A 13653-nucleotide genomic window follows, 5' to 3' on the forward strand; every position below is an offset into this window, starting at 1 on the left:
TAAGCTGCAACATCATATCTGGAAATAATCCCATGAATTCTAATTTTTAAAAAACTGTAAGATGATTTGCAGCTTTAGAATACCTGAGATGCAGTGTGAAAATACTGGTACAAATCACTATTCTGGAATGATGTATTCATTCATCAAAGACTCCTAAACAAAGGAGTCAGAATTTGGTTCACAGTTTATAAACTTTGTGCAAATTTTGTTATGATAACCTGTTACCCACAGAGGAAGTTATCCATAAACAAAAACAATCTGGTATTTACTAATTTTATACAATCCATTGTAAAACTTCCTGGTCTGAAGTTTTAACCAACCAGGGGTTAATGTGAACCATAACCAGGGTGAGTGAACCTGATAAATTAACAGTATCAGAGAAAGCAGATGATATAAAGAGAGGTAACACTCAGTAATAACATATATAATTAAATAAAGTTTCATTGTTTTTGACATAGCCCAAGTGATGTAGTAAGCTAAATCATGGAGTTTCTAATCCATCTATGGTTGTTACCAAATTCAGCAATTCAAAATGCAACCCAGTGTAGAAAAGACATTTTTCAGTTAATTTAAAAGATATTTACAGCTTAATATTTTTAAACAAATTATTTACTCAAATTCTTACAATCATTTGCTGGTTCCTATGACAATTTATTGACAATTATTTCTGAATTATATAAATGTGTTAATTACCAGCAAGTAAATCTTGTTTTAAAAAGCATTGATAGTGTAAGCAATTATCAAAATGGAGGATTCCCATTTGTGTCTCTGGTTTAAAGTCGAATTAGTGATTTGTAGTGATCCAATATTTTATATAAATACAAAATCCAACAATTTGCTTTCTTAAGTCTGTAAGGTATGAGATTATAGATATCTTTACACATACAAATTTTGTTCAGAAATTGGATTTCATTTTAGAAGATATGCTTCTAAACACAAAATGTATTTTATGAACTATCTTAAGCATAAAAACCACAATTATTCACTTTTATTTTTTAAGAATAAATTATTATAATGCATTGCAAAATATTTGCTAATAGAAATGCAACAATTTTTATTTACCTAACCTGTTACTTCACACTGTAGTATAGAATCAATTTTACAAAGCAAAAGTTTGATCTACTGTGAAGTCAAAGATTTATAAGGTAGTGTTTTCAATTCCAACAGAATTTTTCTGGGTTTTAACTTTTCCACAGAGCACTGAAATAAATAAAATTTTTTAGGGTTTGCATTAAGATATTTAAAGGGTTTCAAGTATTCTACAGATAGAGATTTTGGAAAACACTGAATTCTTTCCAAAAAAATAGCTATTTTAAGTTTTGTTTTACATCACTGTAGAAAGTCTAGAAGACTTTTCTTTTTCTCCAAAATCTCATTTTCACTTGAAATAACTGTATTCAGGTTTTCTCAGCAGGTAAAGTATATATTCTTACAAGGTTTCAAATTTCAGAATTCCAATAATGCATTTAAACTGAGCACCCACCGAATCGTGTTGTCTCCTCTTTGTGTGTGTGTGCGTGTGTGTCTATTACCTTGCAGTTCTGTTAGTTACAATCAATTTCAGGCTTTTTACCTCCCCAGAAATACCTTAGTGAACCCTCAGCATTTGCTAATCTCTTAATAATTGTGAACCGGCCAGCTCCTTCAAGTAGATCGTTAACCACAAGAGTGCCTGACAATTTCCAAGTCATATCCTCTGTCCAAAAGGAAAAGATAGGGCTTTGTGAGGCCGAAAGGAAGCGAAGGAAAACAAAACAAATGTAGCTCATGCTGAAAGTGAAAAGTGCTTGGACAGATTAGTATTTTCTTTTCTTCAAGGCGTCCTGCCAATTTTTTTTTTAAATAGAGTTATTTTTTTGGTCTGATTTTTCAGTTTCTTGGAAAGTGTTGGTATTTACCATCCCCACCGGCCCCTCATAATTATTGTTGGTTGTTTTGTGTTTTTCCCATCCGTCTACATCACAGACTGCTGATACGCCCAGCCCGCCTCACTCTGTCAAAACCCCAACTCTGGGCGACCCTGGGTTTGGTAACTCCGCCGACTCCCGACGACACATCCCACTCTCCCTCTCACGCCTCTTATTTTAGTCGCAAGATCCCTCACTCCAGTTGCAGTGAAAGCCGGAAATTTTCATTGAACTCCCCCCTCTTTCTCGCCCCCCACTCGGAGCAGACAGCTAGGGAGTGGGGAGGCTCAGAGCACAGCCGGGTCTCGGCCGCCTCCCCTCTCTCCGGAAGGCTTTAATTTGCACAGTCGCTTGCCACTGAGCGCCGAGCCCCCAACCCCGCCGCCGGGAGGGTCTCCGGCAGAGTCGGCCTCCGGGGCCCCCAACCCCGCCCCCGTCGCCTCCCCGGCTCGGGCCCCGAGCGCCGGCCGGAGCCCCGCAGCCCCGTCCGCCCCCAGCGAGCGGCGCGGGCGGCGCCCTCCGCCGCCCCTCCTCCCTCCGCCGCAGTGCCCACCCCTTCGCCGGAGAGAGTGCTGGTAGCTCCTTCCTCCAAGCCGGGTTACCTGCTCCGCGCCGCCGTGGACACGTGTGAAGGTCGGACTGATACCCACAGCCCCTTCGCGAGGCCCGACGCGGCCGGGCCCCTCAGGTAAGGAGCTGTGCGCTCGGGTGGGTGGGCTGCGGGGTGGGGGGAGGGTCCCCGGGGGAGATTTTGGGGCTTGGCCGGTGTTGGAGGCGAGGGTGGGTAGGGGGGACGGGGACCGGGTTGGGGGGGCGGTAGGTTCTCGGAATAGGCTTTGGTTAACCCCTTACGAACCGAGGCGGGGTAGTTATGGGGGCTAGTTTTGGGGAGCTAAAGGAGTTTCTCCTAATCCGGCTAGAGGACGCCAGATTAGGACGCCACACGAGGGACGACCCCCAACACCGAGATCCTGTGCCAGCTCACATATAGCCTTGCGCACAAACGCACCCACAAACACTTTTTATCCAGCTTCTTCAAACGGAACTCAAACTCCACTCGGAAACTCACATAATAATCCACATTTAGGGTTTAAAATGCACTGCTGTTGGGGACTCCATGGGGGAGAATGTGTTTCGGTGCCTTATGTTTACGTCCCCCGAAAGCTCGTTGAGGTACGGTGTGGGCTCCACCTTACCCACCAAGAGATAAATGTTAACGCAGACTTCTTGCTGGCAACCCCTGCGGGCGTGTTATGCACACTTAGAGGGGTGCACGCAGGCGGCCAGTGCCCAGGCTGGAAGCCCCGCAAGGATGCACGCTTGCTTTAGTTTCCCAGTTTACGTTTCTAATTTAAAATATCGAAGTTAAAACGCACGCCCCGGGGTGAGCACCTTCGGGCCCAGCACCGCGCCCGTCAGTGTGCACGTGGGCGCATCTACTTGTGCGCACACGCGGGAGTCGTGGTCCCCGGTGCGGCCTCTTGTCGCTGCGCTGGTGGCGACCCTTGCGGTGCTTGGCAGGCTTCGGGAGAGGCACATGAAGGATTTCATTGAGTGTGAAGACAGAGAGCAGAGACAGAAAGCAGAAGGAGGCGGCTGCAGCCTTTGTAGTCGCGGAGGAATGCGGAAATGTTGAAGCACTATGTCAAACTTTTTTGAAATGGGGTCAAGTCACATTCAGCCAGCGTGGGAAAGCAACAACAACAACAAAAAAAAAGTGGAGGAGAGGGGGGGAAAAGGCACTGCTGCTCCCGTTTCTCTCCGCCGGAGCCTACAGTCCGGGGAGCGAGGGGGGAGAGCCGGGGCGGGCGGTGCGGGGCCAGGCGGGGGCAGCGGGCGCAGTTCCCTGCGGGGGTGGGACGTCCCCGACGCTTCCTTCGCTGCCGAGCGGCGGTCAGGACTGGTGAGCGGAGGGGAGGGGGGGCCGCGGGAGGGGGCGGGCTGCGCAGCCTGCGGCGGCTCCTCTGCTACCTGTGTGGCCCTCGGCCTGCCTCAGGCCGCGGTTCTGGCTCTAGGGGCTCGTTCCTCGGCTCCCCCAGGATTCGCCTTCACCTTTTAAGGAGAGTTTTGAATAGAGTGAGTGTGAGGGTCTCTGTCCTCGCTGCGGGCCCCTCCGCCCGCAGGCCGTGGGGGTCGCGCATTTTGTTTCTATAATGCCTGGCAGAAGGCAAGCGCGCCAGCGGTTGCCGGGCAGGTAATTCCGAGGTGCCCCGAGAATTTCGGACACGCGGCTGTAGTGGCGAATGTCCGGCCGAGGCCAAAGCGGCGGTGGGGAGGAGGTTCCCTGGGTCCTGGATTGCAGCTGAATGGGAAGGGATAGTGCGTCGTCCCCCACCCACCCCGCTTTGTTGTGTGGGGGGGTTCCTGGGGGGCCACTGGCTGCTGTTCGGACCCGGCCTTAAGCCGAAAGGGAAGTGGAGCAGCCACCTCTCCTGCCTACTTTGGGGACGACCCTGGGAGTGGGGAAGGGTTCGCGAGTCCAGGCCTCAAGGGCGCAACCCCTTCTCACTTTCCCCTGGAGGCACAGCATTTACTCCCCCCGCCCACCCCTTTTAAGGGGAGGCTGAGTTTTGCTCAGGTTCAATCGGTTGAAAATTTCTAGGCGAGTCACGGTTATGCTGCCTTCCTTCTGAAGTTGTTCTCCAAGGAGACGACAAGCTGAAGTGCGGTGAACACCTCTTTCTCCCACTCCTAGGGTCCCGTGGGCGACTTCCCACCCCACCCCCAGGGCCCTGTCGCTCACCCACCCCCGAGGAGCGGGAGCTCCAGCCCTCCCCGACCTGATGGGTCTCCACCAGGGAGGTCCTCTAGGTCGGAGGAAGAATTCCGCTTCCAATCCAGATTCCTTTACCCTAAAAAGACCATTTGTGTGTGCAAGTCGTTTTACAATGTGTCCTCGTAGAAAAACTGAAAGTGGAAAGAAAGGAAGCAATTTCCGAGCAGATGTCTGACCACCCCTTCTCGCACACTCCCAGCTTCGGGTTACAGGGTCCTGGGAGCCCCCACCCACATTCTGCGGCCGCACACCAGTGGACCCGCGGTCTCTCCACACCAGGTTGTGCACGACCCCGAAACGCCCCACGGCACCCCAGAAGCCCCTCTCCCTGCACCTCCAGGCCTGGGCAGGCGGGGAGGGTAGCAGCACAGCACAATGATATAAGGATAAATATTAAGCCGTGACATTGACGTGCCCGGCGCCTCCCCTCCCCCGCGCTCCCGGCACACTCTGGGCTGCTTGGCACGCCCCCTCTCGTTCCACTGCGTCTCGCGCCCCGCGCTCATCCCCGAGGGGCCCCTGCAACCTCTCCGCGCGAAGACGGCTCCAGCTCTGCAGGGAAAGAAAAGTAACTTCGCTTTTCTCGGAGGACCCAGGAAGGATAAAGCGGCCTGGGAGAGGGCAGGAGCTCACAGAGGGTAGCGAAGGGGGCTTCGTGAAGGAGGAGGAGGGGTGTCTACAGGAACCCCGAGGAAGGCGCCTGGGATGTCTGATTACACTTTCTTCTTGTCCTCCCGTCTCCTCTTTTAGGTGGAAGGACTGTGGAGTGAGACGCGCTCGGGCAAAGACTATGTAATCGCCTTGGTGTCTGTACAGAGGACTGAGCTTCGGGGAGGGAAGAGGAGGGATCGGCTTGCTCCTCGGCGACTCGGCAGGCGGAGTTTCGCAGCGGCGGCACCAGGGTTGCGCCCGCCCGCGGGGAGGTCGCTCCATCCAGCCCCGGCGGCCGCGAGAGTCCGAGCGCCGGACCGCGGTAGTCGGCGGGGGTGAGAGAGAGCGAGACCGAGCTCTAGGGCACGAGGGAGCGGGCCGGGGGGTCCGGGAGGAGGCGAGCGGCGGCCACGAGCGAGCCGAGCGCGCCCCCCGCCCGCCCCAGCGGCGCCGCGCCGGGCGGCGTCCGGGCGGCATGGAGAAGGACGGCCTGAGCCGTGCCGACCAGCAGTACGAATGCGTGGCGGAGATCGGGGAGGGCGCCTATGGGAAGGTGTTCAAGGCCCGGGACCTGAAGAACGGAGGCCGTTTCGTGGCGCTGAAGCGCGTGCGAGTGCAGACCGGCGAGGAGGGCATGCCGCTCTCTACCATCCGCGAGGTGGCGGTGCTGAGGCACCTGGAGACCTTCGAGCACCCCAACGTGGTCAGGTGAGCGGTGGAGCGGCGCCCGCGCCGTCGGGGGCCGCGCGCCGTGGGAGGGCCGGGCCTGGGATCCTGGGGCCCACGAAGATTGCGGGGCAGGGGGGCGGCTAGGGAGGCCCGGCGCGACCCGTTGACCTTACCGAGTGAGAGTAAGTTTTGTCGACAGAGCCACGAGCCAGAGCCGGTGACCTTGCCAGACAGCGAACAGAAAGACAAGTCATAAAATGTGACCTGCGCAGGCCTCCTTGCCGCTGTGCAAGTTCTAAGTGCTTTCTCCCTGCCCACCCTGAAAGGGATCCAGAAAGATGGGCGTCTTTTAGGGACAGAACAAGCCAACCTGAGACGCGCCCCTCCAGCCCCAGCATGGTTTCCATGGCCATTGGGGGAATTTTTGAGAGAATGAGCGAGAGGTCTGAGGATATGGTGATAATTAGTAGAAAGAAAACTTTATTGGCGGGGCCTAGTAGAAATAAGGTTTAAAAGTGCAGAAACTTTCAAGAACAGTTTTGCCAGTCATACCTACAGTTTCTTTTTATTAACGTTGCATAATAATAAGGATTTCTGATGGTCTAAGGACTTCAGTGCTGATGCCCAGTTTGTGTCATTTAAAAAATTTCTTCCCAAAAATGTTGCCTGTTTGCATTACTTTATGTCTCTGGGCCGGCATAGTCCTTAGACTCCTTCTCCAAAGGGTCAGATGTGAGTCCAGGTTGTGGAATCTTTAGATTCTAAAGGTCCTGCCCTTGCTTTTCCTGGGTGGGTTGTGCTGGTGGGTGAGGAGTCACTAGTTCTTATAGCCTCTCTTGTGTGGTAACCACTATTAAACCAAAGTGTGTGTCGCTTAAGATAATGATGTTTTCTTAGTGATCCTGGAATTTCCCCATTGTGTGTTTGACATTGTGTGGTGTGTCATCCTTTTCTTTTTAAAACAGAGGTGCATAGTTTTAAGCTGAAAAGGAATGCCCAGAAACTTCTACAAATCAGGGTGTGATTTCACCTTTCTCAACTCCTAAGATTGTATGTTCGAAAAAGGAGGTCTTGAGGTCTTCTTCCTGTCTTCTCATGCGTCTAGGGGTTCTGTTCAACAAATATGTGTCTACTACTGTATGTGTGCTGTGGATGAAATTATGTAAATAAGCACAGCTAAATATTTTTGTAAAAAGGTCAAACAGTTTAACATTAGTCATCAAAGTGGAGAGACCCAAGGCTGACCTTTGAAATACCAAGCCCTCTATAGTTTCAGGGAGCCCAAGTGTCTACAGAATCTTCCTGGGAGGTTTCAGCTTGTCTCCTCTTATCCCAGGTTGGATGATTTGTGTTGTGCTTTGTTCCTGACACAGTCAGACTCAGGCTAGAAGGCAGCAAAGAATCATAAATACATAAATAAAGTAGTAAACGGCTGTAAAGACAGGACCCTAATATACCTCTATTTTAGCCAGTAAAGAAGAGAGGGACAAAAGATAATGAGACTGAGGGAATCAGTGTTTTAGGAAGATGGGATTATAAATAAAAGCAATAGATAACCTTTTGTGTGTAGGTTTTCTTTGTTGAAAAACAACAAAAACCCTTTTGGGGAGTCTTTGTGATATTGGAGAGAAGAGTTAAGGGTACATTTTGTCCCCTGTAACTTAGTTATCTTCCTAGTGGAATCACCTAGACACTTCCCAAAGGGTGAATTCCACCACTAGAATTGTAGGTCCAAAGTTCTTGTTTTATTTTGTCTGTTACCTTTGGATAGTGTCCAGTTAAGGATGATTATCATGTATATAAATAAAATCATGTTCTTCCAATTGTAGCAGTGTTACAGAGGCACCCCGGTGTAACATCCTTTAAAAAGCACAATTTATTCTTGTGAGAAAGGAAGGTTGTTCTTGTCATTTTGCTGGTAGATTTTGGCTAATCCATCTTATTCTCTTGATTTATTCTCTTGAGGTTGGCATGCCTTTACAGATTTCTAACTAACCCATGTCTTGGATTCTATACTGAGATATTTTAGGAGACTATACTTACAAGTTGAAGACAAAGGCATCATTTTCTAAAACTATTTCACATGTTAAGTGGTGATGATGACATCTACCTCTTAAGAATTGTGAGGAGAAACTGAGATAGTGTATATGAAAACACTTCGTGGGCTTCCCTGGTGGCGTAGTGGTTGAGAGTCCGCCTGCCGATGCAGGGGACACGGGTTCGTGCCCCGGTCTGGGAAGATCCCACATGCCGCAGAGCGGCTAGGCCCGTGAGCCATGGCTGCTGAGCCTGTGCGTCCGGAGCCTGTGCTCTGCAAGGGGAGAGGCCACAACAGTGAGAGGCCCGCCTACCGCAAAAAAAAAAAAAAAAAAAAAAAAAAAAACACTTCGTAAATTTAAGAATGCTTCAAATGTCCACGTATCATTTGTGTTCAGGCAGGTTAGTGGGGGACTTGCCATGGAGAAAGTTCCCAGTAAGGCCTCAGTTCACCTGACCTTTCCTGTAGAACAAGTCATACTCAAACCCAGACATTACAGGCTCTGGAACCAAGAAGCTGCTTGAATATAATGAGACTGTAGTTTGTCAGAAAAGACCATCAGTCAAATGCCATGAAATTCAGTGACACTTCAGAAAATTATTGATGATGTCATCCTCACGAGCTGCAGATCTCCATTCCGTTTTGTTTCCTTCCTGTTTCTTCTCTTCCACTTCTGCCTTGGGGCAATTACTGGCCCCCATGACTTACTTAGCTAGACTAGGAATTCAGATTTTAGAGGATGCTGATATTTGTTCAGGCAGGATCAGGAAGTCAAGGACAGGTGACAACAAATTCTTTCCTTCCAAGGGAGAGTTGTCAAATTTGGGCCCCCAAACCTATGATTTATTGTTGTCCCGCAGGATCCGTTTTACAGTCCTATGGCTGGTTCTTTAAAGGTTTCTTAAAAGGGCAGATGCCTTAATAAGTGCCTTCAAGTCACAAGTAATTGATCATGATCATAGGCACCTCCCACAGATAGTTAAGCCTCTAAGCTTGAAGGAGCATAATAAACATATTCATTTTTCAAAAGTTTAAGATTTAATTTTGATATATTTGCCAGAAAAACTGTCTTGTTATTGCTGGCACTGGTACTGCCTGCATGCACAGGGATAATAACTTGAAATTCTTGCTTACCTGTGCTTGATATATCCCAGGCCCAGGCTTGATCAGCCAGTCAGTGTCTGGGATGTAGACTTACTTGTATTTTGCAGTTGGTAATCCCAAATCCTGGAGACTTTGCCAGAATCAGACTTCAGTATCAGCTTATATTAGAGCTTCTGCACTCCACAAATGAATCCTATTTTACATTCTGAACTAAATATATATAGTAGATAAAATAATATGTTTTGTCAGCAATCTGTTCATTCATCAGATATTTACTGAGGGCCCAGTATTTGCCAGACACTGCTGGAAGCTGGGGATACATCAGTGAACAAGTCAAAAAAGTCTCTACATTTACAGAACTTAACCTTGTAATGGGATGAGCAGTTCTTTTATCTTGTTAAAAATTCAGTTCTCTTTATTTCCATTGGCTTGTTTTGCTATATTTAAGCTAAGCATTTTTTTCAGAGCAACTAATATTTGTGGTAATTTGGTTACCCTGAATTTGCTGATTGAATAGTTAGATAACTAAAACACTAATCAGAATCAGATGCTTTTGGGGGATTAAATTTCACTTTAGGCACATACAAAGAGATCTGTATAAGAAGACATTGACATGTAATTAATAGATATGAACATTTGAACTCCACTTACTCAACAAGGATTTAGGAAGGACCTACTGTTTAAAAACCATGGGGTTAGGTGCTGGGAAAGATACTTGGGTAAATCATACCTGGCTACTCCTCCCAAGTAATTCCCCTGTTTTTGAAGAAATAAGATGATCATCATAACCCCGATACACGATAGTATCATGTCATTACAAAGTCCTGGTAAGTGCTATCAGTGTTGTCTCCAGGGATTAAATTTGTTAGTGTAGCAGTAAAAGTAATTCAAATTCAAGTACGGTTCAGGAAACTAAAACTCATGGTATTTCAGTGAGTAAACTTGTGTCTAAATATGTTAACTTTTGATTATTAGCATATTTAATCACTTCTTAAAAACGCCAGAAAAATGCGTGCAGCTCAATGATTATTAGGTCATAACCTCAGGTGGGTTAGTTCATGGGAATCCTTCTGAATAAAAGTGTTGTTTTGTAGGTGAATAATATGTTTATTAGGGCTTGTTTCAGTGAAGGCAGGAAAAGCAGGAGTTTAAATTATCTTTTTATATGTCAGTATGTGAAAAATATGTTTGGTCTTTCATTCTCTAACAGTTCCTTGAGAAGGTCCCAATTTATTGAGCTTATTTAGTAAATACACATTTTCACAATGATGTTCTGGTTCCTGCAGAAGAACTTGGTAGTGCTGAATTGTTGCCATTGATTGCACTGCATCCTTTTTACACAACTATTATCACCATGGAATTACTAGAAGTTCTCTATCAAAGAGAAAATGGCTTCTAAAAGGGAAACTTGTATAAATGTGAATATCTTTTGGTGTGTTTTCTTATGTTTAAGACAAGGGTAAATGGATATCTATGAAAATAGACTCCTTGTTAAAAGTAAATTACCCTTAAAAAAATATGCCTCACTATTGATGATTTCCCAGGAGTGTTTTTTAAGAACGAAACATCCAGTACTCACACTGTGTCGTTGGAAACTCATGAATATTAGGGTTGAAAGATACTTTGGAAGTCTTTCAACCCTTTTATATTATACATAAAGAACCTAAAGGCCAGAGGTCAGGCAGCTTGTCTGTCATGCCATTTTAAAGTCGTTGACTTTCTCTAAAATCTGAGTAGCAACTTTAAAATAATTCTTTTTGTTTGGTGGAAGAAGTTAACTCAAGTGAGTACATTTCTAGTTCGGAAAATATGAGCTATATGTAGACAAAGGTGATAGTTTGCCAGGAATAAATGACATATCAACTCAGGAAATTCCTGAATTCTGCAGTATGCCTTACTGAAGTAATTCTGTAAAAAGTGTGATGATTATCCATTAAATTCTGCTTTTAAGGAAGTTGGGTAATAACTATGATCATTTAAATAGCTGGAGTTAAATAATAATATGGGTAAATAATGTAGTTAAATAATTAAGTGATAATATTGAATTCATTTTAGACAGAGAATAGTTAAAAACATCTAAATGCTTGGTACTTGTCATATGAATGAGCTATTACATAATGCGGCTCTGGCATCTAATACCCATTTAGTGAAATAAATACCATAATACTTAAAAATCAGGTAGCATAACAACCTCTAGACACCTAAGCAAATATGTTTTACCCATGCTTCTTGAAGAACTCGTAACACGATTTCTATTTCTTATGAAGTTCAGATAAGCTTCTCAGTCTTCTTAGGAAGGAAATTAATTGTGAGCTTCCTGCTGTGGTAGAACATGGCAGGGATGAAATCTGGGTGCAGGAGGAGTGTCAGTAGGAGAAGGTAGTATTGGTAATGTTGGGCTGTGTTCAAGGGCCAGGAGGTAGCACTGAAAATGGACACAGGTGGTTGGTAACAAGCCTGCCTACATAAAGGTTACCACTTGAGTGGTGGTCTATAGATGCTAAGTCTACTGGGACAGGCAGGTGAGCAGTCAGAGGGAGGAGTTTTATAAGAGCCACTGGGCAGTTGTTTTGAATGTCACCAATGTGCTACCATACTTGATTTTGTTTTACCAGCTGCACATGTAACTGCTCTCCACTGAGGTGAAATAAAGGCACCTTAAGGCATGTGGCAGGAATCTGTGTGAGTGTGCAGTAGTAGCCTGGAAGTCCATTTGGGATGGAATCATTATTAAACATTAGTAGTTTACCTAAATTTGGACAATAACTGACTTTGTCGTATAAGTAGCCATTTTAATTATTGATTCCTATTTACCCTTCCTAAAGGATTTTAGTTCAGCAGAGTTAGAATCACAGTATAAGAATTTTATCATTGAAGAGTGTCTTAGGTTTAACCTAAACCAACCCCCTTTGGCCTGTGTAGGAATTGTTTTGTAAATGCATAAAAGAATTGTCTTATTTTTAGTCAGCTATTTTATTCCTTAGTTAGTTATATGCATTCCTTAGTTATATGCATTGTAGATACAAACTGAGGATAACTAAGGTTCAAACGCAGGTTTATATCCAGTGTTAACAGGACAGGATGACTAATGGTCACTGCATATTAGAAAACATTCCCTTGGGATAGAAAAGTATTTTCTGTTTAATGATTTTATGTTTGCTGACTTGAAGACAAGGATTGTATGTATCTTTTATATTCCTAAATAACAGTCCGTACTGTTAGTTGCCCAATATGTTTCCTGAATGAATGATGTAGAATAAATTAAATTATAAACCCCTTAGATGAGAACTTTTCATCCTTTTAGAGTTGCATATAGCATTAGTAGTTATCTCCGGCTAAACACTGGGAGATTATTGGTATTAACTGTACAGTATCTGTATACCAAGGCTATGTAATAAGAGCATTCAAATACTTATTGATATTTTAAATTTTCCCTGTGACTGTCCAGTTTTTCATCTTCAGTACTAGCTTCAACTTTGATAGGATTTCCTCGTGTTCTTCGTGTGCATTTGCTGCATGTATCCTACAGTCAGACTGACTAGTCCATTTCCCCTACAAATATGTGCTCCTTGCCATCACCTCTTCGACTTTGGTTGGGGCTGATCTCAGAATGTGTACACAGTGTTCCTCCCTGTACCACTCTTTCCACCTGTTTCAGCATCCTTCAGAACCAAGCTCTAATGCCACCTTTTTGTGTTTGTGGTGTACTCCTTAATACCTTCATTTGGATAAAATTTCTGCTTCCTTTGAACCCTGACAACTTTGGCCCTCCCTTCTGGCACTTAGTATATGTCTGCTCTTTAATATTATTGTGTCTGTTATTTAAGATATAATATTAATCTTTCCCCCGTCCACCATTTTCCACACCCCAGCTGTGAGCTCCTTGAGGCAGGGAATGTTTTGGGTCATGTCTGTTTACATTCTACATCCAGTGGAAGTAAAATGAATAAATGAACAAGTGAATGAAATAATGGAAAGGACGTCCAGTTACTAAGTAAGGGGCCACGTGGATTATTTCCATCACATGAATGTTAATACTAAGGAGTGTCAAATAAAGAGGGAAAATGGATCTGTATATTGGGTTATGCTTACTTGGTTTCCTGGGAATAATAAATACTGAAAGGAGAAAGTTTCATTTTTGTTTTATTCCAATCTTTATAGTTTATATTAAAGTGAGTTTTAAAATTTAAGTAATTCCCATAGTTAACTGTACAGTCTTGGACTTAATTTACGTACTGTAGAGAAGGCATTAACATTAGGAAATGTGCACACATTCAGTAAAAGTCGAAAACGGTTTGCACATTTTTTAATGTAAGAATGTAGGGTATTCTGGGTATACTTTAATCAATTGCTTGAATTCTTTTACTTTTTTCCCCCACTAATTTGGCTTTCTGTACTGGAAAAACCCTTGTTTTCTTGTTCCTTGCTGTATCCCAAGCACTTAGCGTGGTGGCCAGCATCTTGTAGCCCAGAATAAATATCTGTGAATGAATGAATGAGTATGTGTC

General features: G+C 45.2%; 1 protein-coding gene across 5 annotated transcripts in view; it reads left to right on the forward strand.

Annotated features, from left to right (window-relative positions):
- The first annotated feature begins 2445 nt into the window (after positions 1 to 2445).
- Positions 2446 to 13653, forward strand: part of CDK6 (cyclin dependent kinase 6) — a 237006-nt gene continuing 225798 nt past the window's right edge. The window contains exons 1-2 of one of the 5 annotated variants that reach the window (XM_081243507.1): positions 2446 to 2595; positions 5434 to 6042. In XM_081243507.1, the coding sequence (XP_081099633.1) occupies positions 5810 to 6042 (233 nt within the window). In that variant the 5' untranslated portion in view covers positions 2446 to 2595; positions 5434 to 5809. Of the gene's footprint in view, positions 2596 to 3746; positions 3811 to 3961; positions 3984 to 4899; positions 5322 to 5433; positions 6043 to 13653 lie in introns of those variants that run through there. The other 4 variants (XM_081243509.1, XM_081243510.1, XM_081243506.1 and 1 more) reach the window with 4 other exon arrangements.

The sequence above is a fragment of the Mesoplodon bidens genome, assembly GCF_964165515.1.
Source record: "Mesoplodon bidens genome assembly, chromosome: 9".
Lineage (NCBI taxonomy): Eukaryota > Metazoa > Chordata > Mammalia > Artiodactyla > Ziphiidae > Mesoplodon > Mesoplodon bidens.